We start from the raw sequence: 25,730 nt of genomic DNA on the forward strand, positions 1-25,730 counted from the left end.
CAGTTCACTTGCGATACTGCAGCCCACTTCCCAAAAGCAACAACAGGGGAACTATGCTTAAATCCGTCTCTCAGAGTAGTGCATGTGCGGGGCGAGTGCGGGCCAGTGAATCAACCAGTGAGGAATCCTGAGACGGCGGCTCTCGGCCCCGCCCAAGGTTTAACTCATTGTTACAGGGGAAGGATGTGGTGTTCTGGCCCAGCCACGGAACAAAGGCCCAACCCATCACACCAGCAACGCCAGGCACCAGGTGGAATGTCTTCACCCCTCAGAACTGCCCAGGAGTGTCAGTGCGCGCTAATATGCTGGTTACATTGTAAAAAACTGACCTTGAGGGAAGGAGGAGGAGCATCCGTCAGGCCACATCAGGTGATATTTACACCAAACAGAGGCCACATTAGCACGTTCGACAGATGATAGCCTTTGGCAGTCTATTTACTCAACAAGAGGGCAGATTCATAACGACAGGCCTCTCAAGCTCTGTGTCTGTTCTGTTGCTCTTTGAATGCTGCTTATGCAAATCTAAACAGATTTCAGGCCAGATAATCTGGCTAATATGCAGAGAGAGCACAGGAGAGAGGCAACAAAACAAGAGCATACATTTGGGAGGGGAAGAAACCTTAATCGTATTAGACCATGGCTTCCTGCTATGAAGACAAACAAAAGCATCAGCTTTAAAAAAAAAGTCTGAGAAGCTCACCCACTTCAGTGCTGGGAGAGTATCAGCTGCATACGTAAGGCTGGTGGCAGATCAGTACCCCTTAGGCCAAGGACACTGATATCCAGTGTCCACTCATAAACTCATTATGCCCCAATACTCATCTCCCTGTCTCCATTAGCCGGCTCTTCCTTATACGAGAAACCTGTCTCTTTGCACGTATTCACTGATTTGCAGAAACCCCAGCAGACCAATGGAAAGCAGACCAGGTGCGCTGTGAAATTATGGGATGGATACAGCAAACAGGCCCTTTGCTGTGGTTTGCCTTAATGGGATCTGGCCATAATTTTTTCTGAAGTGAGGCAAGAACAATAGACGCTGAACAGTAAAACAACACCAAATACCACATAGTCAAACGGCCTTTGTGGGAGAATTTATATACTGGCTGCAGGATTTAATGGTTTTCGGCTATTTTAATTAAGACTAATCTTGAGACACCTCATTAGTAAAGACTCTAAAGCTGGATTCTTGTTTAATTACCCTGCTTCACTTTCAGGAAATTGGGTTGGTTTCCTGAGAATGTTTAATAATGTTACTCTTAATTTAATACACACATTAAATCCAGTGTTATTTTTAACAAATCGCAAATTCACAATTACATTCAAGTCCGATATAGTATTCTGTATTATGCTGATCAGGAAAAAAATTAACATTAAATTAAACATCACATTTAATTACATCACTGATCAGCTTACTATGTGTTTCTTATATGGATAGCTAACCTAAAAGCATTTTCTCGTACAATAGCCATTGCATTCATGGTGACATTTTAAAAAATGACTTTGCATTGAAGACTACTGGATGTTTAAGAGCAAATAAGCCCATCACTTAAAAGGTAGCTTTTAGGGCCTCTGTCCCATCTGCATGCTTGAGTAACAACTCCTCGAAGAGTCAGACTCACCCTTGGTCTCCAGTGTATGAGTCATACATGATCCTTGTCTCCTTTGAACTTAACAGGCTTTAAACATGGGATTAAACTGGTAAAATGCAGAGGAACATCATGGGCTAACAGGCCTCTACTCTCACCATAGAGACAAACCAGCTGTCGCATCCAACTTCAGTCCCTACTTAGAGTTCAGAGACAGTGTGGACAAACATTCCAGTCACAGCCAAATTAAGACACTGTAATATTTACAAATAAAAAGGGTCATTTAGTAGAAATCCGGTTGTTTTTCTTTTTTTTTTTGGAGGGGGGGGGGGGTCGCCAGCACAATAACCCCATTCAGGATTTATGGACAATTACGTAACTGTGCATGACTGCCGGCCATGCAGCATTCAATCTGCTTAAGCACAAAAACTATCAGACCATCATCCCTGTATAGAAAAAATACACACAGAATAACAATGCATGATCTCAAAACTGAAAATGAGATTGAGGATATACTACACTCAGATACTTTAATTCTACACTAAAAGCTTTTATGTCTACAGCCACAGTTAATGCCTGTTCCTGCCTCCTGTTTCTTAGCTGACTGTGGATTTCATCATTTCTTAGGGCCTCTCATTTGTGCGAGGGGACAGAACAGATTAATTCTACAAAATTGCCCCTGGGCGGCCAAAGTCTGACAGATGACAGAAAGAGGAAACAAAAATAAGGACTGTATCAAATGCAAACACAGCATAAATGGGAGACACTGCAGGTCTCAGGGCTAATCCGTATCATTCCATTTTTCAGAGTTTCTGGAAATCAGGCACATCAATGAAAAACCCAAAAATTATGGTTGTCAAAATCAGACCCATTATCTAGCCAGTCATGTTAAATAACTCCATTCTCAAGCAGCATTATGCTCATTACACAAACCCATACTCACCTAGTCATCATACTAGGTCTACTCACAAGCTACAGCGGGAGAATCACAGACAGCTCGAGCATTTCAGCCATGAGACTGAGAAGAACAATCAGCAGTTACCAGACTGAGAATGACTTCCATGGGCATCTCCCATCCAGAGAGACTTCAGGAAGAACCACAGCGGTCAGTGTCGAGGTACAGATGGGGCACCCGCATGCATATGAGGGAATTCTTGAGCGCAGGAACAGCATGGTGCTTGGCACGTCCCTGCATCGCTGCCCTCCCGCGGCACAAATCCAGCGCCCCTGGCACGAACGCTGAGCTCGAACGGCCTAGTGAAGGCGAGGACAGGCAACACGGTGGCAAGCTCCTCACGGGTGGATATGATAGCCGTGAAAGTTTATACGCCAGTCTTCAGAGAAAGAGAGGGAGAGGGGGCGGAGGGAGTGAAGGAAGAGGAGGGCATGGGGGTGCAGAGAAAAAAAAAAAAAAACTGGGCATGGAAGGGGGAGGGGGCACAATTTGTTTTCCCCCAAAGCAGTTTCTGGGCCAGCACACCCCCAGAACTGATGCTACAGTTCAAAAAATGATTTGAAAAGGGGGGGGGGTGTGGATTACAGGAGAAAGATGATCTTTCTAGAAATCACAGAGGATGTTCCGTTAGTGTGATGGAGGCAAGCCAAGTGAATCGGCCATTACGGCCAGCAGTTGGTCTCCTTTCCTCCTTTGACCCAACACACAGGCTCAGCAAAAACATTCGACTTTCTCTTGGATCCCAAACTCCTGAAATTTTCACTCCACCGGGACACGATGCATAAATCACTGTCTGAATGGAAGGCCAACTTTCTCTCAGATCAGAACCCTTCCTGTGCGTGGGAGGTCACGTGACAGGGCTGGAAAGATTGACCAAAGCAAACATGCTTGAGCGCGCGTGTGTGGTGTGTGTGTATTTGTGCATACGTGCTGTTGACAACAAATTAGGGGGAGAGACGAAGCAGGAAGTACAGTGGGGGTAACAAGGGGCTCCTGCTGCCAAAAGGGCTGCATGGCCATTGACGGGCGGGGGTTTAATGAATGGGGTTAATGAGGGAAAGACTGCAATGGCAGCAGGACTCAAAAAACAAGTTTAGAGGAAAGGTAACTTATGTAAGACTTGCAACAATTGTACAATCTTAAGGACTCGACATTAAAAGGTTCATTCATGAATACCCTGAATCACCCCAAGATGAAATACGTTAAGCCACTAAAGCACTGTTTCCCAAACCGGTCCTCAGGGAGCCCCAGACAGTCCATGTTTTTGCTCCCTCCCAGCTGTCGGAGGGAGCAAAAATGTGGACTGTCCTTAGGACCGGGTTGGGAAACACTGCACTAAAGCTCTGTAAAATATTACACACCACAGCGGTGGTTCAATACTGACTGCCTGCAGTACTTGGATCTGTCAAACGGACAAAATGCTTGAAAACCAATATACATGAGTGTCGAGCCTAAAAGCCAGTTAAGAGATGCAACACTTCACATCGATAGAACAAAACACCCTCTTCACCTTTTCCTGTTTTATCATACCCCATGGAAGGTAATGTTTTAGTGAGAGATGATTAACCAGTTATGTGATCCACTCCACAGACTTTGTCCTGGTACCAAGACATCATGGCAGTCTAATCAGATGGTATTCTAAAGTCAGCTGTGAGGGAGGGAAGACAATGGAAGGGATTCTTTCAAGCACATTTCTTGAGAAAGCTACGAGGAACCACGTGCAATAAGCAGCCCTTCCCAGAAGCTCCTGCACAGTGGTCCTCTCCGAGTGCCAGGCAGCTCTCTGTAAGCTGTTTGCAGATTACCCTGCTCAAAGTTACCTACTAAACCTGGCGATTAGCTGATGAGCTGAATAAGGTGTGTTTGAGTAGGGAAATCTGCAAACTGTGTTGCTGACCGGCCCTCCAGGACCAGAAGCAGGGAATCCCGCCAGACATCCAGCCTTGACACACATCTCCAGCACAGAGCAGCAAAAGACAAGGACCTTGAAGTCATGCATTCACACCCTGTACCTTAAACTCAATGGCCCAATTAGCCATGGATGCATTTTTTAAAAGAAATATTTTTGATAACATTTTAAAAATGATTGATGAATTTTTAGTGATAATTAAAGCAACAAAAAAAAAAAATCACTGACTTATTCAGAAATATTCAGTTTCAATGCGTAAATAACACAGCTCAGCACAACAGTGGGTTAAAGTCACCACCAGGGGAAGTCCTACTAAAGTGTATTAACCTTAAACATCTGCCCCACAGAGCACTGGGGGCCAGACAGACTCCCGGGGGAGACAATGGACGTTTTCATCAGAAGATTGAGTCAGCATGTGGAATGTTTCAGTGCGCAAGTACAGCAGCTCTCATGCACGGCCTTGAGAATTGGTGATATCCTAGGGCCAGGGTGTACTGGGAAGACTGGGGCGAACTCAGCGGTGCTGAGTAACAGGCGGCACACCACAGGAGATTCGCTCCTCAGGTGTCACTCGCTCTGTGTCACTCGCTCGATATGCAGAGAGCGTGCGGACATGCAGTGACATTAACGCCCCCATTGAAACACAGTGCTGCTACCTACAAGCTAAAGGTTAGGATGGGGCTGGAAGTTGAGTACCTGTGGCAGGGGCTGCTTGTTGTTCCGCTGTGGAATGTTAAGTCCGCATGAGCTGTGTGCTTTACAAGAGGCTTGAAAAACAGCCTGATGACACACTTTGGCCAGCCTTCAGAGGAGACATACATATCAAAATCTGAAATGTGAACATTTCCTAAATTACAGCACCACCCAACTCAGCTGCAATCAGAAGCAACTCCATCCAAACCAGTGCAAAAACAATGGATTTCACTGCAGATACAGGGAAGTTTACAGTACTGCAGAGACACCACTGCACAGATGCTGTATACGATGGCCCAGTTGAGGAGGCCCCACTTACAGTCTTGGCCTAGGCATTCCTCCGATGCTTATGTAACATACAACCGGCATGCTGGGTTCCCACAGTGCAGCGCCAGACGACAATACGGCCAGTAAGACGGAAAGGGCATAAAAATGAAAACCCTGGCAGTCTATTCAGCAGCAGGAAGTGATCGGCAGCAGGCTTGGGGCACCCTGCATTCTAGCCCGCGCTCGATACCCCTCCTCTTCCACCCTGCTGGCCACACTCATCTCCCCCTCCCAACCCTGCTGGCAGTGGCCAGTGCCTGAGCCCAGAACAGCACAGAGCACAGTGCAACAGCACAGCAGAGTGCATTATCCCAGGCTGCACCACACTGACGCCCAAAGGATGCCGCACCCACATCGCGGTGTAAACATGACAGGCCTGAATCCAGATAACGGAAATATTGCTGTGTCAATGACCGACACACTTGACCCAAGCAAAAGCTATTAATATGCACAGAGCAGAGATTATGATCATGTGACTGACAGAAAGATAGCTTCGATTAAGCAGCTCTGGTGGAAAGGATAACGAGCTGAGTATTATGGTATGTCATCCCATCCAATACACCCCAGATGTGTATCTATTGTCTGTGAAAACACCTTTGTGGAGGTTCATCAGCGGGCGTCCCAAACTTGGGTGTGTTTTCCTCTGGGGTCTTACTTAAAGGCAGGTTGAAAGTCCTTCTCCAAGAAGAGCAGAGAGTTAATCACAGTGCCCATTAATGTCAGTACTGAGGGCATAAACCAAAAGCAGTGTTTCAGCACTGGGTGCATGCAGCACGTCCCTCAGGGTCGCGATGGCAGCGGTGTGGTGCGGCGCTCACACACTCACACACTCACACACGTGCTGCTCGAAGGCTCTCTACCTGTCTGATGGCAGTTTATTATCTTCAGTCTCATTCCCCGATTGTTCTTATGCACTTTCTGGTCCGTGAATAGCCTTATTTAGTCCTATAAGCTGTCGAGCAGCCCCTGCTCAGATACTGCTTACACATGTACCTGGGCTTTCACTGGAAGCTCGGTCTAACTGCACTTACGTCTAATTGCCTCTTCAGCAGCAAATATGTTTGCAATGATCTATTTGCTGCACTTCTACGTCGCTTTGGACAAAAGCATCTGCTAAGAAAGCATAAATGTTTCCTGCTGTAAAAAGCTGTATTATGGTTTTCAGTTTGGTGGACGTGCCCATTGCCTGTTTGCAAATAGCCAACGCGTGTGCTCAGCTGAGCCCGAGATCATGCGCTCCCCCCTGCTATGGCTCCCTCTCCACCTATATTTACTCACATATTTTTTATAAGCAGAAACAACTTGAAACCACTTGTAACTTAAGTGTGATCTAAAGGAGGGTGTGAGTATCAGTTCTGTGGGAATTAAGCAGACGGTTTCCATTTACTTTATTTAGTGACGGGGTCATTGCAAGCAGGGGTAAAGTACCTACATCAGGGGTCTCCAACTCCGGTCCTGGAGAGTTACTATCCAGTAAGTTTTCTATCCTACCTGGCTTCTGATGAGCCACACCTGCTCCTGGTATTTACCTGAGAACTAGTGTGGCTCATCAGAAGCCAGGTATGATAGAAAACCTAGAAGACCCCTGACCTGCATGCATCAGCTTTATGATAAAGGTGCTTAAAATACCCTTTGCTTCTCAAAATAACTGGAAAACTTGTGATGATTAGTTTCATTTCATGGTTTTGCCCTTTGGATTAACCTTTCAGTTTGACACTGTACTGTGCGGACATATAATAATAACAAAGTAGTTTCAGTTACGCTTGACCTTCCCAAAATGACAGTTACCCTGGGTTACACTGCCCTCTTGTGGACATCTGAATGACCCACATTTTGAAGGAATGCAGTACACCATGATCACATTACTTCATTATGGGCAGCAGAGTACTCCCACTAGTCTATAAAACCCTTAGCCAATTCACACGATGGCTACTGGAGACCACAGGGCGCTGACCTGTCCATGCAGATATCTGGCCTTTCTTATGGTGAGCCCTGCAACTGCTGTACCATGGTTCAGCTTGCGTCCTGCCTGAATGCTCAGCCGGGCACGTTCACCTTGCATCAGCGCTGGAATAAATAACCAAACACGAAGCCTGGCTCGGGGGTTTAAGGTGATGATTGAGTTGCCCCCTAATGGCAGCGGCGCATGACGGCTAGGTGGCAGGCTTGGCACTTCAAGCTCATTATGCCGGGCTCTTCATTTGGACGTCTGAATCAAAGTGGTTTCGTATGGCAAAATCTTGCATACATGTTGTACTGGTCTGCAGGGAACCCAAGACAAGTTTTGTTTGAGACATTCCGACACTCTTGGTTCCCTCAGCAGCAATGGGCCAAGGGCAGCCAAGAAAAACACCAGTAACAGGGTGGTTAACCAGACCAGGTCAATTTAGACGCAAACATACACAAAACCATGCCAACAAGTAAAGGGTCACCTAAAGAACATCACAATTGTCTCAAATGGCGCTTTTCCACTGCATAGTACGGCACAGCACGGTTCAGTACAGCTCACCTTGGTTTGGCTCAGTTTGCATTTCGACTGCAGTTTAGTGCCGCTTTAGAGTGGGCGGGATTATTCACGTGTCGTTATAGTTGCGCCGCCTCTATTGCCGTGACATCATCGTAAATGCGCCACAAACAAACACACAACAATGGAGCATATCGACGGAATGGTGTTCTTCATTTTCGGCATGTGGATGTTTTTAACAGCAAGACCATTTTTAGTTAAAACAAAATGGTGCGTCCGAACCTTCGCTGGCTGTGCTAAAAATCTAGCGGGTCTGTTGTGTCTCGTGTCGCAAGTTCAGTGACGCAGTAATGACGATTTTCTCCGGCCAATCAGTGACCAGTAGAGTTTACACGTCACGTTTTGGTAACGGTTCGGCGCGCTTGGAACCTCGGCTGAGGTGGTACTAAAAAAAGGACCAGGTACCAGGTACTGTTCCCAGTGGAAAACCCCCCAAAAGTGAGCTGAACTGAACCGTGTCGTGCCGTACTATGCAGTGGAAAAGCGCCAAAAGTGACCCAAAGTGGCACGTGACACAAAGCCTGTGGAGTCAGCAATGAAAGCCTCAGGGGTCCAATGCATAGCCGGACAGTCCTGAGAAGGATCAGCAGTTAAGGGCAAGGCAGCAGAGGTCCAGTGGCCTGCTGGTGACACCTGATGACAGCCGGACAGTCCTGAGAAGGATCAGCAGTTAAGGGCCAGGCAGCGGAGGTCCAGTGGCCTGCTGGTGACACCTGATGACAGCAGGACAATCCTGAGAAGGATCAGCAGTTAAGGGCCAGGCAGAGGAGGTCCAGTGGCCTGCTGGTGACACCTGATGACAGCAGGACAATCCTGAGAAGGATCAGCAGTTAAGGGCCAGGCAGCAGAGGTCCAGTGGCCTGCTGGTGACACCTGATGACAGCCGGACAGTCCTGAGAAGGATCAGCAGTTAAGGGCCAGGCAGCGGAGGTCCAGTGGCCTGCTGGTGACACCTGATGACAGCAGGACAATCCTGAGAAGGATCAGCAGTTAAGGGCCAGGCAGAGGAGGTCCAGTGGCCTGCTGGTGACACCTGATGACAGCAGGACAATCCTGAGAAGGATCAGCAGTTAAGGGCCAGGCAGCAGAGGTCCAGTGGCCTGCTGGTGACACCTGATGACAGCCGGACAGTCCTGAGAAGGATCAGCAGTTAAGGGCCAGGCAGCAGAGGTCCAGTGGCCTGCTGGTGACACCCCATGACAGCAGGACCGTCCTGAGAAGGATCAGCCATGAAGTGCAGGGGTGGGGGTACGGGGTTGCTACATTATTTAGACACCCTAGCTGACCCTCCTGAAGGAGCTCTGTCCGATCCACAGGCTGTGATTTCATCATGTTTCTTCTGGATCATCACCGCTGCTCCTTTGAACCCTTTTATGCAACTTTATTCAAGTGAAGCAGACTATGAAAAGTGTGTTAAAGAGCCTGGGCCTTTGTCCTAGATGGAGAGAGGCTGGAGCCTGGAAGCGGACCTGCTCCAATGCTGGGCAGAATTCCATTCAGAAATGGCCAGAGCTAATCAGATCAGGGGTCGCAGGCTTGGGCAGTGCATGATGCCAGCCTCAGGGGGAAAAGACTGACTCCAAAAACTAATTTCTGAGCAGGGTGGGGGCTGTGCGGGGCAGCTGGAGAGCATTTCAGGGAACATAAGGCATCTCACCCCACTGGACTGTAGCCTTACAGGTCATGAGTTACAGGCAACAAAAGTAAGATTTTTATGAATGCCTTGCTTTATTTTGTTGTAAATAACTTAACTGGCCAAAAAACCCTTAAGTACTGATGATAAAATAGAAATAAATACAATAATTAAAGAGGAAATAAAACAGAAAGTGATAATTAAAATGACCAGAGTCAACAAATGCAGCCTTGAAACAAATAAACTTTCCAAGTGCATCTCTCACACATACAAAATGACCAGCTGGGGGCTTCTCAGTACAACGCTGCAAATGCACTCCCAAAATACCAAGCCAGAGGGCGCCATCCTCATCTACTGGGTAAGAACCATCTTCATCTACCAGGACAGAACGCTCCATTGAGATGGGACCATCCTCACCAACCAGATCAAAATGTACCATCAATTTGGGACCATCCTCACGTACCGGGTCAGAAGGTACCATCAAGTTGGGACCATCCCCACCAACTGGGTCAGAAAGCACCATTGAGATGAGACCATCCTCACCTACCACGTCAGAACGCTCCATCGAGATGGGACCATGGTCACCTACCGGGTCAGAACACACCAGACAAGCCCTGTACAATCAACATTTGTGAAGCCGAGACCTTTGCCAAAAAGCCTGACCAAATTGGGCCACAGTATCACACAGACAGGCGAGCAAACGAGAGCACATGCAGCCACACCTCTGACGGATGGCCTTGATGGCCTTGATGGCCTTGATGGCCTTGAAGGCCTTGATGGCCTTGATGGCCTTGATGGCCTTGAAGGCCTTGATGGCCTTGATGGCCTTGAAGGCCTTGATGGCCTTGATGGCCTTGATGGCCTTGATGCTGGGGCTCCTTCAGGCAGCAGGTCCTGCACACAGCGCGTTTATGCTAATGTGCGTCAGCAGTGGATGTACATTCAGAAGGAAGTGTTAGGCTGTGGCCCAGCCTCAAACGGGGGCTCCACTGGGGGGAGTTCGATGAGCAAAAAAACATTTCAAAAGTGTGTCGCCCCCCACACTTCCACGGGCGCTGGGGGCTTGCGGCCTGGTTCCCGTAGTAACAACTGCTTGATAATAATTCACCCTGCGTCCCAGGCAAAGGGAGGCAGCCGGCCAATACGGGTCATCAGTCAGGTGGGAGACATGAAGGGCAGGGGGGTGTGGTGACTACTGGGGTGGGTGGGGGAGGGTGAGTGGGGAGTTCCCAGATGGCTCATTCATTATTAACATTGGCGGGGGTGGGGGGGGGGTTACACAGCTCCTAATGGAAGGAGTGTTAGGTGGGCAAATCCACTGAGAAAGTCCCCTGGACAGGGGAGTAATGTAATGATGCAAGACTGTACATATTTTTAACATAATATAATATAATATAATATAATATAATATAATATAATATAATATAATATACACACATTAAACATACGCAAGCACATAGCTGGGAGCAAGCAAAAGCTTTTTATCCACCTACCAGACTGCTATGGATAAAATTTGCCAAACGGGGAGACTAGCAACCAACAATCATTAGAAACTTTATTATAGAACATTCAGAAAATCATCTTGCGCCCCACAGTTTTAAAATTACTTACCTGTACAAAGATCCACAGAAAAACTTGAAAAAGGTTTGAAAAAGATCCATATAATATGTTTCCTTCCTTTCCTAAATATACACATATATTTTTTGAGAACCACTAATAATGTCCACATACTATTTGACTTATAATCACAAGGTAAGACGTTATCTGCTTTCATACCTTCCTTCACTGCCACTAAGTGGCGTAGCTTCAATTTCATTGCAAATGTGACACCCAGACAACAAAAAAAGAACCATCAAAAACACTGAGTTATCGTCTTAATAGGATCAAGTGTCAAAACTGCCCTTTGTTTGGCCATCACTATACGGTACTGCCGCAGGAAACACTCTCGCTTTCATCAAGTGTCACAACCAGCTTTGCCACGCAAAACATGAACATAAATCCTGGGCATATTTACAGTCGGTGGGCCCAGATTATCATGTCCGGTGTGGCGATATGACACCAGGGAGGGGGGTGGGGGGGTTGCGGAGCCCAGCTGTGTTTGAACATCACCTAGTCTCCACAGATACGGGTACTAAGCACCTCCTGTCTAATCAGGAGAGGGTGGCTGCACCTGATAAATGAACAGCCTGGAATGGACAGAGGGAGAGAAAGAGAGAGAGAAAGGCGGAGGCTGGTATTCGGCCACATCAAAGAGCGTCTCTCTTTACACAGGCAGCAGCCCAGTGTTAATTATTAGCTCTTAGCAGGACAAACACCGTCCTGCAGTATTTTCCCACGAAAGAGGCTGAGGCTGATTCTACTGCCTGACACAAAACAGAAACAAAGCAGCAGCATTCCCAGGTTAAGAAAAACCAAGTCATCCTTATTTTCAGAGAAACGCCAAAGCTGGGGGAAAGTAAAATTCAACAGGAAGTGAGAATCATACTGAACTGTGCATAGTGCTCAATGAAGCAGATAATAACCGCAGATGACATCAGCAACACTGCCAAATGCCGGGCCTTATGGGAAGAGGCACCAGCACCCCGCGGTCAGGTCATGTAGACCACAGCCACATGGGTTCTGATGCATATTTAGCTTATTTAGTGCACACCGACCTCAAAGGTGCCTTCTCTTCGTGCTGCAGGTGACGTTAAGAGATGGAAAGCAAAGGTTTCAATTGGACCGAAAAAGTGACATCACAGGCCTGCTTGTTTATGTCACTTACCCGTGTTGGCCATATTTTGCTTCATTGCAATCCAGCTTTAAAAACGGAGCTTTCAGTCACTGTCTGTACAGGTCACGGGCTACCAGAAGAAAGGCCGTGCATAATAGTGTGCAGTGTTGCAGCACCATTTTCCAGCCCAAGGTGATTACACACCAAAAAGGGGGCTGGCATTTCCACCCTGCATAGTCTGACTGTCAGCTGCCACCCCCTGCTGTTCTCACTAAGGTAGGCTGCCATGCACTGCGCACCCGGCCGCCGCCTTGGGTCGCTTTCAGGGCCCAGCTGCAGACAAGACTCACAGGTTCCTCATCAGCAGCCTTTGGCCCTGCAGCCTGGATGAATCTGGCAGGGAATCACACCCACTGCGAAGCGGCGAGGACTGATCACACCCACTGCGAAGCAGCGAGGACTGATCACACCCACTGCGAAGCGGCGAGGACTGATCACACCCACTGCGAAGCGGCGAGGACTGATCACACCCACTGCGAAGCGCAGAGGACTGATCACACCCAGGCTTAGGCAGTACCTAATTTTTCATATCCTCATACAGTCCAGACATTACACCACAGTACGTACACAGTATGTTGACTAAAAGCAATGCTGTTTCCCGATATTTTGAAATATTTGCCATAAAAGTATCATAATACAGTCCAAGCCTAACTGGATGCGTTCTTGTCTGAGGAGCTCCTGAAAGCATCCCAGGTCCCACAGGAGGGCAAAGGAGGCATCTATGGTAACAATCTATGGTCTCTGGCTGCTGCCGTTCATAGGGCTCATCCTCTAGGCAGCAGGCAGGACTGGCAGCCTCTGCATCTGCGAAATACAGAGATACAAAAGCGGAGGGAGCGGCCACTGAGGAAACCACAGAGCCAAGCCTTCTGACAAAAACAGAAGTGGTTAGCGTGTCGCAGTGAGCGCACAGGAGGCCCCCGTTGGCGGCGGCCGTGAGAAACGGCGTGTCGCTCTGAAGAGACAGAGTGGGGGAGAAGGGAGCATGGGGGGGGGGGGGCACCCTGCCAGGCACGATGGTGAGAAACACGCAGGGAGCAGGGGGAAGGTAGCAGGGAGAAGGTAGCAGGGGGAAGGTAGCAGGGGGAAGGTAGCAGGGGGAAGGGAGCAAGGAGAAGGGAGCAGGGGGAAGGTAGCAGGGAGAAGGGAGCAGGGAGAAGGTAGCAAGGGGAAGGTAGCAAGGGGAAGGGAGCAGGGGGAAGGGAGCAGGGGGAAGGGAGCAAGGGGAAGGGAGCAGGGGGAAGGGAGCAGGGAGAAGGTAGCAAGGGGAAGGTAGCAGGGAGAAGGTAGCAGGGGGAAGGGAGCAGGGGGAAGGGAGCAGGGGGAAGGTAGCAGGGGGAAGGTAGCAGGGGGAAGGGAGCAGGGAGAAGGTAGCAAGGGGAAGGTAGCAGGGAGAAGGGAGCAGGGGGAAGGTAGCAGGGAGAAGGTAGCAGGGAGAAGGTAGCAGGGGGAAGGGAGCAGGGGGAAGGGAGCAGGGGGAAGGGAGCAGGGGGAAGGGAGCAAGGAGAAGGTAGCAGGGGGAAGGGAGCAGGGGGAAGGTAGCAGGGGGAAGGGAGCAGGGGGAAGGGAGCAGGGGGAAGGTAGCATACACAAACTCCACCCCGGTCCCATGAAAGGACAGCGCAAGGGTGTCATAGAAAAGCGAACACAAACACTGTGCAAAATGCCTGTGACTGGAGGGCGGAGGGAATGCCTGTGACAGGGGCCAGGGGGTGCATGAGAATCTTAAGGTGGGGTATCTTAATTCAATTCAATTTATTTTCATATAGCTCCATTCCATTCACAACGGAGTCACTACAAGGTTCCATGGTGACATGGGTGTGCAGTGGGGTTTATCGATACACTCAACTCACGATTCAATATGATTCATTCGATTTTCTCACGATTTTTTAGCAGAATGGGCTGCAGACAAATTTATTCAAAAATATTCCTTTATTTATCTTTCTAAACTGTGCAAAACATGTCCTCTTCTTAACAGTGCAACTGAAATTGAATAAAATACTGTTTTACAAAAATCCCAAATCAAAATAAGTAAATAAAAAAAATAAAATACAAAAATAAGTAAACTAAGGCTTGCACATGCAGCTTTTTAGCGTGGTTTGCCCTTTTAATAATCTTCGCTCTGGCGGTGGTGAATTGAGCTCACTGTGGTGCCGGTGGACATGCTGAAGCATATTCGTTGTGCTATTTGTGCATGTTGTCAGTCTTTTACAATGTGTGCATGCAGTTAGTGTCTTGTCTGTGCTTTTCTCGCCGTTTTCGTTTGTGATTACCAGAAAGCTAAAATGCTGCCACACCGCCGATTTAAGATCGGGCGGTGTGTCCATCCATCCATTTTCTGAAACCGCTTAATCCCAACTGGGGTCGCGGGGGGGACTGGAGCCTATCACAGCAACAATGGGCGCAGACGGGAACCAACCCCGGGCAGTCGCCAACACACCACAGGGTGCGCACGCACGCACGCACGCACGCACGCACGCACGCACGCACGCACGCACGCACGCACGCACGCACACGCACACACACGCACGCACCTACCTACAGGGTCAATTTAGACTCACCAATCAACCTGCCCTGCACACTTTTGGACCGCGGGAGGAAACCGGAGCCCATGGCAAAAACAGGGAGAGCGTGCGAACTCCACACAGAAGGGGCCCCGGGCCAAACCCAGGACCTTCTTGCTGTGAGGCAGCAGCGCTAACTACTGCGCCACCACGCTGCCCGGCGGTGTGCCCGGCGTTGTGCCCGGCGGTGTGCCCTCAATTTCAAATTTGCAGTCAAAACCAAAATCTGACGTTCGACGTGAATACACAGTGACATCGGACTGACGTTGTGAAATCAAATGTAATATTACACCAGTTTTTCTGTTAAAGTACAGTGAAGTACTCCTAAATTCATTTTCCACATCAGCCGGTTTAAATCGTCATACATTTACATTGATTTTTAACGATTCGCAATTCACCGTTACATGCCTAGTGTGCAGCAGTATGTTACCACATCATTTCTACTGAATAATACACAAAATGGGAAGACAAAAAAAGAATGACAGGAAAAGCCAGGAGACAACAAAGGAGAGGAACCAAGGAGAGGAAAACATACATATGGGGGTCCAAGGTCAGCTGACTGCCAACAGGAGGAGCTCAGCTCGGCCCCATAACACCCCTCTCCATCTTTATCGATTCAGACCCAGCTGCTAGTTACAGGATAACCGGATAAGAGCCCTGAGGACCTCACTAATCATGCTCTACCTCACAGACGAGCACAATGCAAGAGCACAAGCAGGAATTAACAGAGAGGGAGAGACACAAGGCGAGACGAGGCAGCAGGACTGTATCCTCATTAGCTCATGATGTATTAGACTGTGACACTGTTTAATCTAATGGAAAGAACGGTTTTTCTTTAGAGTTTCAGTTCCTGCCACCCTTTGGTCACCAAGGCCAACTTCCCAGATGGCTAATATGGGCTGATGTGTGAGGTCAGCGCAGCGCAAACAGCGGGGCAGCAAGCCGGGGTAGCCCACGGAGCGGGGCAATTAGGGCGCCTGACGGGTGATATACTTAGAATGAAAAAGCCGGACCTGAACAGCGCTCTTAAACTTCACACCATTAATGGAAAATGAATTAATGCCACCAAAGTGTTTTATATAACACTGCTGAAAAGCCACATTTAAGTATTTATGGTGCATAAAAAAATGTAAGTGTAGTAATGTTTTTGTATGAATGCCATGTTTTAAATAGACCACACAGCTTAATATGCAGCAGAAAACCTTCCTTTTATTGCACTGCAGACTGCAGAGTGAACCTCGGTCAGAACATGCACCTACCGCTGCAGGTTCTGTCGGAAACGGGGGTCTTTCTTACAGCAGAAAACCCACAACCCTCTGGAGACGGACCGCTCAGTAGATAACCAAGGGCTATTCATTATGCTTGGATGAAGCCTGGGATTTTAACAAGCCCCCCCCCCCAGTACCCACGTCTCGACACCAACTGGTGCCCAGTGCTCCAAGGCAAGGCAGTGCAGCATCCCAGCCGCATCAGAAAAAGCCCCTCACTGCCTTCCCAAGAGAGCCCAGCGAATCCGCCGCCCATTCAGGGTCTTCCTGACTACCCTTCCAGGCTGACTGGAGCTTACAGAGACAAAGGGACGCAGCTGAATGTCAGACATGCATGGGAATAATCCAGAGTGCGACGCTTATAAAACACGCTGCCACACTGAGATCTGAGCCGAGAGCTAAATGGGCCCGTTAGCAGGCACTGGCATAGAAAACGAACAACGGTTAATATGTGGGACGGCGCCCCCCGCCAGCGGCGATTCGCCATGACAGCATGCAATCGGAAAACACGTCCGATGCCAAAAGTGCTTCAGGAATCCGACCACAGCCTTGAGCAACACACGATTATGACAAAAGAGCTGGTCAGAGCTGGTTTAAAAAATACATATATATGTTACCCTGGTTCTGAAAGAAAAGACAAATGTCACCATGAGCAACGGTCACATCTCTGATGGAAATGGATGCAGCAGGAAAGGAGCTCAACACAATGTGGACATGAAGACCATTTCAGTCCCTCAGTGTGCTTCAAGCAGGGGGTCTGAAACAAAACCTGACAGCAAAGGGGCCACAGCCACTCTGTGAGCAGCACTGCTGTCTCACACTTCCAGGGCTGGGGGGTTACCTTTGTGCTGCATGCCCACGGCAGCCTTCCCTGTGCCGCATGCTCGCGGCGCCCTTCCCTGTGCCGCATGCTCGCGCCGCCTTTCCCTGTGCCGCATGCTCGCGGCGCCCTTCCCTGTGCCGCATGCTCGCGGCGCCCTTCCCTGTGCCGCATGCTCGCGGCGCCCTTCCCTGTGCTGCATGCTCACTTCGCCCTAACACAAAGCAGCGCCCTTCCCTGTGCTGCATGCTCACTGTGCCCTGACACAAAATGGCACCCTTCTCTGTGCTGCATGCTCGCAGTGCACTACCCTGTGCTGCATACTTACAGAGTCCTTCCCTGTGCTGCATGCTTATGGCACCCTTCCCTGTGCTGCATGCTTATGGCACCCTTCCCTGTGCTGCATGCTCATTGTGCCCTGACACAAAGTGGCACCCTTCCCCGTGCTGCACGCTCATGGCACCCTTCTCTGTGCTGCATGCTCACTGCACCCTGACACAAAGCGGCGCCCTTCTCTGTGCGGCATGCTCACTGTGCCCTGACACAAAGTGGCACCCTTCCCTGTGCTGCATACTTACGGCACCCTTCCCTGTGCTGCATGCTCACTGTGCCCTGACACAAAACGGCGCCCTTCTCTGTGCTGCATGCTCACTGTGCCCTGACACAAAGCGGCGCCCTTCTCTGTGCTGCATGCTCACTGTGCCCTGACACAAAGCGGCGCCCTTCTCTGTGCTGCATGCTCACTGTGCCCTGACACAAAGCGGCGCCCTTCTCTGTGCTGCCTTCTTGCGACACCCTGACATGAAGCGGCTGCATGCTCACGCATTCTGCTCTGTGGATTCCCCCCACATAACGTCTGCCCAGGTCAGGTGAGGCCTGTCCTGCCCGTTGCCTCCACAGTCAGCAGCGCAGAAGCGGCGTGTGCCGCTCTTGCTTACGTAAAACCACACATGCATGGAAACACTCTGCGTCTCTCATGCACATGATGACCTCCCTACCCCACACAGATACCGCCCCCCCCCTGCTGTACCCCACACAGATACCGCCCCCCCCCTGCTGTACCCCACACAGATACCGCCCCCCCCCTGCTGTACCCCACACAGATTCCGCCCCGCCCCTGCTGTACCCCACACAGATACCGCCCCCCCCCTGCTGTACCCCACACAGATACCGCCCCCCCCCTGCTGTACCCCACACAGATACCGCCCCCCCCCTGCTGTACCCCACACAGATACCGCCCCCCCCCTGCTGTACCCCACACAGATACCGCCCCCCCCCTGCTGTACCCCACACAGATACCGCCCGCCCTTGCTGTACCCCACACAGATACCGCCCCCCCCCCTGCTGTACCCCACACAGATACCGCCCCCCCCCTGCTGTACCCCACACAGATACCACCCCCCCCTGCTGTACCCCACACAAATTCCACCCCCCCCTGCTGTACCCCACACAGATACACCATTATTCCTATCTTTCATTCATCGCTTACCTTAACACTTTTATAATATTAACTTAATAACTAATAATAATTAATAACTACATAACTACAATAAAACTAACAGAACATGTCCCAAATAATAAGCTTATATGTAAACTGTTTCACCACAGTTTAAACTGCTGTTAAAACACCATTAACAATAGTAAGTGTAACTGTTTTACTAGTACTGTCACAGAATCGTATTATAAACAGGTACAATGCCGGCTGCCGAAGGTGTTGCTGGTGAACAGCAGCTTACGCGTGTCATCCTGTTCTCGTTTGCTTTTGAGTCACTGAAGTGACACTTTATCTTGTCATCCCAACAGAATAAGACAAACGCATGAGACACTACACAGACAAAGGTAACAGACAGAGGTAGCGTGCGAGTCAGGGCCGCGCACAAAGCAGCGACTCCCCCAAATGCCCTCTTGCCTTACGGACAGCCGCACTATTAATAGCTCATGGAAGAAGATGAAAGTTGAGAGCTTTTGGCTTTAAAGCGGTGAGCTCCGCGACTCGGCCGGCTGCCCTGGCCTTCTGCACAAACGGCTGTGACAGAACACTGACTGTCTTTGTGAAATTGATACAGATTTCCAGCCACAATATCGGCATTCCTGGGATCAGGAAATGCCACATCAGCCAAGCAGTTATTCAAAGCACTTCTTCAAACACAGATAAAAGCACTGGCAGTGCCCTCCGCTGTGTGTTCAGGAGCCCATAGGATTTACTCAGGAGCCCATAGGATTTACTCACACCTCAGACGAACCCAGCAGTCATGCAATACCGATATTGGAGAAAAGGGGGACAAAAATAGTAAGATGTAATGGAGATGGAAGCTCCCTTTCTATATACCTTACTGGGAATGACTGAGCTCCCAGCTCGACCCTCTACTGCTTTGTCCATCCGCCCACCAGCTCCTCGTGGCTCTGTGCCTCTTTATACGTGCCTGTCCATCCCTGTCTCCCCAGCCTGGTCCCAGTCCTCCCCCATCCACTTACACCCCCAGCCCTGTCTCCATCCTCTCCCAGCCCAGCCCCCATCTATGTCCCCCCCCAACCTCGTCTCTTAGCCCCAACCTCATCCTCTCCGAGCTGATATCACCATTTCAGTAAATAAAGGTCCGCTTCAAGGCCAAGCGGCCAGAGACGCCCCAGCAGGTCCCTCTGTCTGACAGCCAGACACGCAGCAGCGTGCAGTGAGCTGCCACAGACCCTGGGACCCGCCCTGCCCAGAGACAGCGCTATGCACCCATGACAAAGGCAAGCAGGTGGTCAGCTGGGCTTACCTTGGAGTACTGCCTACGAAGACTGAACCTCTGCACCATCGTCTCGGCACGTCTGCGTCTACCTGCCCTGGAGACGGTGAGCCTATGGCCGCGGGTGGGGAGGGGGGGGGGGGGTTACCAGGTGCTCCACGGGCCAGCAGGAATAGCTACATGGTGGAGGGGCATCGGGGCCTGCAGGCCCGGGTGGAGCGAGAGAAGAGAGAGCCGGCTGCTGAGATCCGCTGCACACCCAGCCTCGCACGCGCACAGGGCAGACTGCGCTCCGACTTCCTGTCAGTCAGCCAAGCGCCACTGGCAGGGGGGCCGTTACGGGGGAGGGGCCTCATCACGGGCCTCCCCATCCTGTCCCCGCCCCTACTTCTCCTGTTCTGTTGGGCTCCTCCTCCTCCCTGTGAGACAGCTCTCTCCCCCACCACATGAGAACCCAGAGCAGACATGAGCAATCCATGTGGCCCAGGTACCCGACCCTGCTTTCTGAAGCCAGGGCCACCGTGAACCGACAGCCTGAGGCCCATCTGACAGCAGCTCTCCCCGCCGCCTGGACGCCCAGATCTCTTCCCACAGGATACGGGTGACATTCCGAGACAACAGAAGGTGCAGTGTGCCTGAGAATGGTCCTCGGCGGTTGGGGTGGGTATTGTGTCACATGGCGGCCAGCCTGGCATTAATACTGCCACACAGACAAGTATATTATCAAGAAACACTCAAAGGAAGAGAGGCCACGTCGAGTCACTTTATGGCCAGGTGCCCGCAGGAGGTCTTGATGGGCAGGATTCTGCCTGTGTTTGGCTAGACATAGCGTGAGCCACCAGCCCCTGGAGGAGAGAGAGCCGACCCAGGAATCACCCAGGCAGCCCAGGGGACCCTGCTGGAAGCGGCTGCAGCACTCAAGACAGACCCCGTGCTCCACAAGGAGGTGGGGCTCCAGGATCCAGAGGCGCTGGCTCGTCGCTGCGTCTCCATGGCGACGTGGCCTCCTCAAAGTGCCCTCCGGTCGTTGTCACCGCGACCGCCAGCGCACGCGCGCCCTATTCATGTACGCCGGCTGCCCTCACTTAGAGGGGGGACGCAGAGTGAAGTGTCTGTCGGGGGGGGCAGTCTGAGCGCAGTGGCAGCACCGTGTGGGGGAAGTGGAAAGCGCCCCCCCCATCCCCGTTGTAAGAGCAGTGCTCTGGATGGGGCAGCTTTTCAAAGACGCAATCAGCCCCCCCCCACGCTCACGCCGCCCAGGAGCTCACAGCCAAAATGGGAATTTTAATTAAAAACTAATCAAATCACAAAACAGAGCATGTAACTAGAGGAAATTTTTAATTATGTTACCCAAAAAAAACTATGTTCTTAATAAAATACATCATCTATTTCAGCATTTGTGAAACCTTACATTGGTTTGTCCTTTAAGGGCAACAAAAGAGCAATCACCGATTCTCTGAAAAATGTATTAATTTAGAAATGTGTTGTAAATTTTTTGACTTGCAGATTTTATTTTACACCATTAGAAAAAGGATTCTTTACCTAAGGGCTTTTGGGTTTTACACGGCTTTAATTAAAATGTTTCAAATTAATAAAACATACGAGATTCATTCAATCAATAGCTCGATTAAGCCTAATTAAAGGACCAGCCAGACCACAAAACTGCCATGAGGAAAAGGGTAAGTGAATTTCTGGCAGAGGGGGGCGGACAGGAGTTGCTCTCTTTTCTGAGAGACAAACACACACAGGGAGGGGCACACACATGCGGGCGCGGTGGATCAGCGCTTCCCCCATAACTGAGGAGAGCTCGGGCCTCTTCTTCCTCACAGACATGCAAAGGCAACAGCTTCCTGAGAAACCTGCGCTTGTAAAATGCAGCTCAACATTAAGACATAGGGACAGCTGAAATCAGCGCCACGTCTCGGCCGCTACCAACAGCTGACCTTACTCCTGACCTCTGACCCTAAAACATAATCGGCAGATCCATTTCTTTGGAAAGCAGTAAGGAAGGGCAACAGCCAAGGGGCAATTTGGTGACCTTGGCAGAGGGCTGAAGGTTAAATACTGGATCGAGAGGCTTGTCTGCTCCTCACAGACCATCAGTTAAGCAAGTCCTGCCCCAGGCAGTCGCAAAGGCAGCATGAGCACAGGCTGACAGCCAAGGTCACAGCACAAATGAAACTGCAGGTTCAACTCATTAAAGAGATTAAGTTAATGCCATCTAATACCCAGCTAGTATGTCAGGGTGCTCATGGGAGTTTTTCATACACAGTAATGTAAGATAACCAATCAGACTATAGAGGAGGTGGGTCAAAGCAACTAGGGGAGGCGGGGTCAACCAATCAGATGTCTTGGTGCCGCCTCCTCTAGGCGCTTAAACCCACCTCCTCTACAATCTTATTGGTTATCTCTCTGAACCAATCATTTTTCATTCTCTGCCCTTCTGTATCCATCAATACAACACACATTTACAGCAGGTTTTCCCAACCCGGTTCTCAGGGGCCCACAGACAGTCCGCACTTTGTTCTATCCAAGCTCCCTGCCAGTCAGTCCACATTTATGCTCCTTTACCAGGAGCTGGGAGGGGGCAAAAACGTGGACTCCGTACATAATAAGTAAATATGGGTGGGGGTCCTGGACGTACCGCATGTGCGTCACTGGCCTGCGCAGCTGGAGCAGACATACATGCTACAGCCATGAAAGGCTGCGCCAGGTCAGGGCTGCAGAGCAGGCGTGACACAGCAGCTTCCCGTGGGCACGCCGGCCGTCCCCAGTTCACCGCATCTCCGTTGGTCTGCTGCTCTCTCCCGACCAGCTACATCGCTGATCAAACAGATTCAGCGTGACGGCGACGAGACTGATCCCTCCCTCTGTCACTGGTCACTCTTCACCTTGCATATTGCTCTGTGCCACAAAGAAGAGGAGTAGCTTTACAGACTCGAGGGGGCCCTGGCTGACAGTGAGACAGCTGAACGTCCCAGGGCTGTTTTAAGGGAGACCCTTCACTCCTCACGGTGTTAAACAGGATCACTTTTCACTTTTAATTAATCGCTACCCCCAAGTGTTGGTGTATTTTCCAGATACGTACAAATTACATCTAAGTTTAGGAAATATATTCCGAGCATAGACAATGGCTTGTGTGAGTGCACCCCCCAGTGGTGAGAATAAAAGAGACCACTCAGGCAACTTAACAATGGAGACGACGTTTCCAGTCTTCCCATGAGCCCCACACCACCTGTACAACCACCTAAAGAAATTTTAATAACAGAAAAACATAAAATCGTTTATATTTGCGCAAACAGATTCATACCCACAAGACAGAACGTAAAGCTGTGTTCTGTTTATATAATAAGGCAGCAAAGCAATGAGAAGAGGCAGGTCAAGATAAAACGGGCACCTTGGTCCAGACAGAGCAGTGCCGTGCCCAGACCCCCCCCAGCAGCGGCTGGGCAGGCTCTCTAACCAACACTCCCCCGACAAAGGGAATGCTGGCTACGTCCCGCTCTCAGCGCCCAGGCTGAAGCACACCCTAAAACTCCCTAGGCCCAGCAGCGAAAGCTGTATCTCAGTGCAGTCGGCTGACGCACACCCTAAAACTCTCTGGGCCCAGCAGCGAGAGCTGTATCTCAGCGCCCAGGCTGAAGCACACCCTAAAACTCCCTGGGCCCAGCAGCGAGAGCTGTATCTCAGCGCCCAGGCTGAAGCACACCCTAAAACTCTCTGGGCCCAGCAGCGAGAGCTGTATCTCAGCGCCCAGGCTGAAGCACACCCTAAAACTCTCTGGGCCCAGCAGCGAGAGCTGTATCTCAGCGCCCAGGCTGAAGCACACCCTAAAACTCTCTGGGCCCAGCAGCGAGAGCTGTATCTCAGCGCCCAGGCTGAAGCACACCCTAAAACTCTCTGGGCCCAGCAGCGAGAGCTGTATCTCAGCGCCCAGGCTGAAGCACACCCTAAAACTCTCTGGGCCCAGCAGCGAGAGCTGTATCTCAGCGCCCAGGCTGAAGCACACCCTAAAACTCTCTGGGCCCAGCAGCGAGAGCTGTATCTCAGCGCCCAGGCTGAAGCACACCCAAAAACTCTCTGGGCCCAGCAGCGAGAGCTGTATCTCAGCGCCCAGGCTGAAGCACACCCTAAAACTCTCTGGGCCCAGCAGCGAGAGCTGTATCTCAGTGCAGTCGGCTGACGCACACCCTAAAACTCTCTGGGCCCAGCAGCGAGAGCTGTATCTCAGCGCCCAGGCTGAAGCACACCCTAAAACTCTCTGGGCCCAGCAGCGAGAGCTGTATCTCAGCGCCCAGGCTGAAGCACACACCCAAAAACTCTCTGGGCCCAGCAGCGAGAGCTGTATCTCAGCGCCCAGGCTGAAGCACACCCTAAAACTCTCTGGGCCCAGCAGCGAGAGCTGTATCTCAGTGCAGTCGGCTGACGCACACCCTAAAACTCTCTGGGCCCAGCAGCGAGAGCTGTATCTCAGTGCAGTCGGCTGACGCACACCCTAAAACTCTCTGGGCCCAGCAGCGAGAGCTGTATCTCAGCGCCCAGGCTGAAGCACACCCTAAAACTCTCTGGGCCCAGCAGCGAGAGCTGTATCTCAGCGCCCAGGCTGAAGCACACCCTAAAACTCTCTGGGCCCAGCAGCGAGAGCTGTATCTCAGCGCCCAGGCTGAAGCACACCCTAAAACTCTCTGGGCCCAGCAGCGAGAGCTGTATCTCAGCGCCCAGGCTGAAGCACACCCTAAAACTCTCTGGGCCCAGCAGCGAGAGCTGTATCTCAGCGCCCAGGCTGAAGCACACCCAAAAACTCTCTGGGCCCAGCAGCGAGAGCTGTATCTCAGCGCCCAGGCTGAAGCACACCCTAAAACTCTCTGGGCCCAGCAGCGAGAGCTGTATCTCAGTGCAGTCGGCTGACGCACACCCTAAAACTCTCTGGGCCCAGCAGCGAGAGCTGTATCTCAGCGCCCAGGCTGAAGCACACCCTAAAACTCTCTGGGCCCAGCAGCGAGAGCTGTATCTCAGCGCCCAGGCTGAAGCACACCCTAAAACTCTCTGGGCCCAGCAGCGAGAGCTGTATCTCAGCGCCCAGGCTGAAGCACACCCTAAAACTCTCTGGGCCCAGCAGCGAGAGCTGTATCTCAGTGCAGTCGGCTGACGCACACCCTAAAACTCTCTGGGCCCAGCAGCGAGAGCTGTATCTCAGTGCAGTCGGCTGACGCACACCCTAAAACTCTCTGGGCCCAGCAGCGAGAGCTGTATCTCAGCGCCCAGGCTGAAGCACACCCTAAAACTCTCTGGGCCCAGCAGCGAGAGCTGTATCTCAGTGCGGTCAGCTGACACCTTCCCTACACCAAAAGGCGCCATCAAACACGAGGACCATCTCAGGCCACGGAGCTTATCTGAAGAGCATCACGCACGGCTCGGCTGGGGTTAGATACTTCACCAGGAATCCGGAGGGGATGATCTGCACACTGTTACGAACTGTTACTGTCTTCATGCGTGATCCCCGTTTAAACACACCGTCCTGCTGACTGTGATGGACAGGGCAGCTCCATTCCACCTCTTCAGCGAGATTCAAAAATACACGGGGCTAATATCAGCTAAGCGGTTCAGCATGCTGCCTGGACGGCCGCCAAGGGCTTCAGCTCAGGCGGTACCCGGAAGGTGCACCTCGCTGCAGCCTGCACTTGCTAAGACCCACGGCTGCACACTGCAGACTCGAGACAAGTACCAATCCTCAGAAATACACTATTAGCCCCAGCATGCAAACTGGATGCGTATAGATGCAGAAACGGCCCCATATTCTAATCAGAGTTGCGGGTGTTTCAGAGGCATGTCAAAGGGAGCACTCAGGGGAATTGAACACCGTAAAAATGATTAAAGGCAATGCTGGACCGTATAGGCTGGGAAACCTGCATATTAAAGGTACTGTATCACTTCACAAATAAGCAA

At 50.8% G+C, this 25,730-nt stretch overlaps 1 protein-coding gene across 9 annotated transcripts in view; it reads right to left on the bottom strand.

The window, feature by feature from the left end:
• The window catches only part of tmcc1a (transmembrane and coiled-coil domain family 1a), a 51,076-nt gene that overhangs the window by 12,926 nt on the left and 12,420 nt on the right, over positions 1 to 25,730 (bottom strand). Inside the window, exon 1 of one of the 9 annotated variants that reach the window (XM_023819262.2) lies at positions 22,429 to 22,654. The exons of 6 other annotated variants lie outside the window; for them this stretch is intronic. In XM_023819262.2, coding sequence (XP_023675030.1) covers positions 22,429 to 22,482 — 54 coding nt within the window. In that variant the 5' untranslated portion in view covers positions 22,483 to 22,654. Of the gene's footprint in view, positions 1 to 2,628; positions 2,671 to 19,814; positions 19,915 to 22,428; positions 22,655 to 25,730 lie in introns of those variants that run through there. 2 more of the 9 variants (XM_023819258.2, XM_023819261.2) reach the window with 2 other exon arrangements.

This window comes from Paramormyrops kingsleyae, chromosome 6, assembly GCF_048594095.1.
Source record: "Paramormyrops kingsleyae isolate MSU_618 chromosome 6, PKINGS_0.4, whole genome shotgun sequence".
NCBI classification, from domain to species: Eukaryota; Metazoa; Chordata; class Actinopteri; order Osteoglossiformes; family Mormyridae; genus Paramormyrops; species Paramormyrops kingsleyae.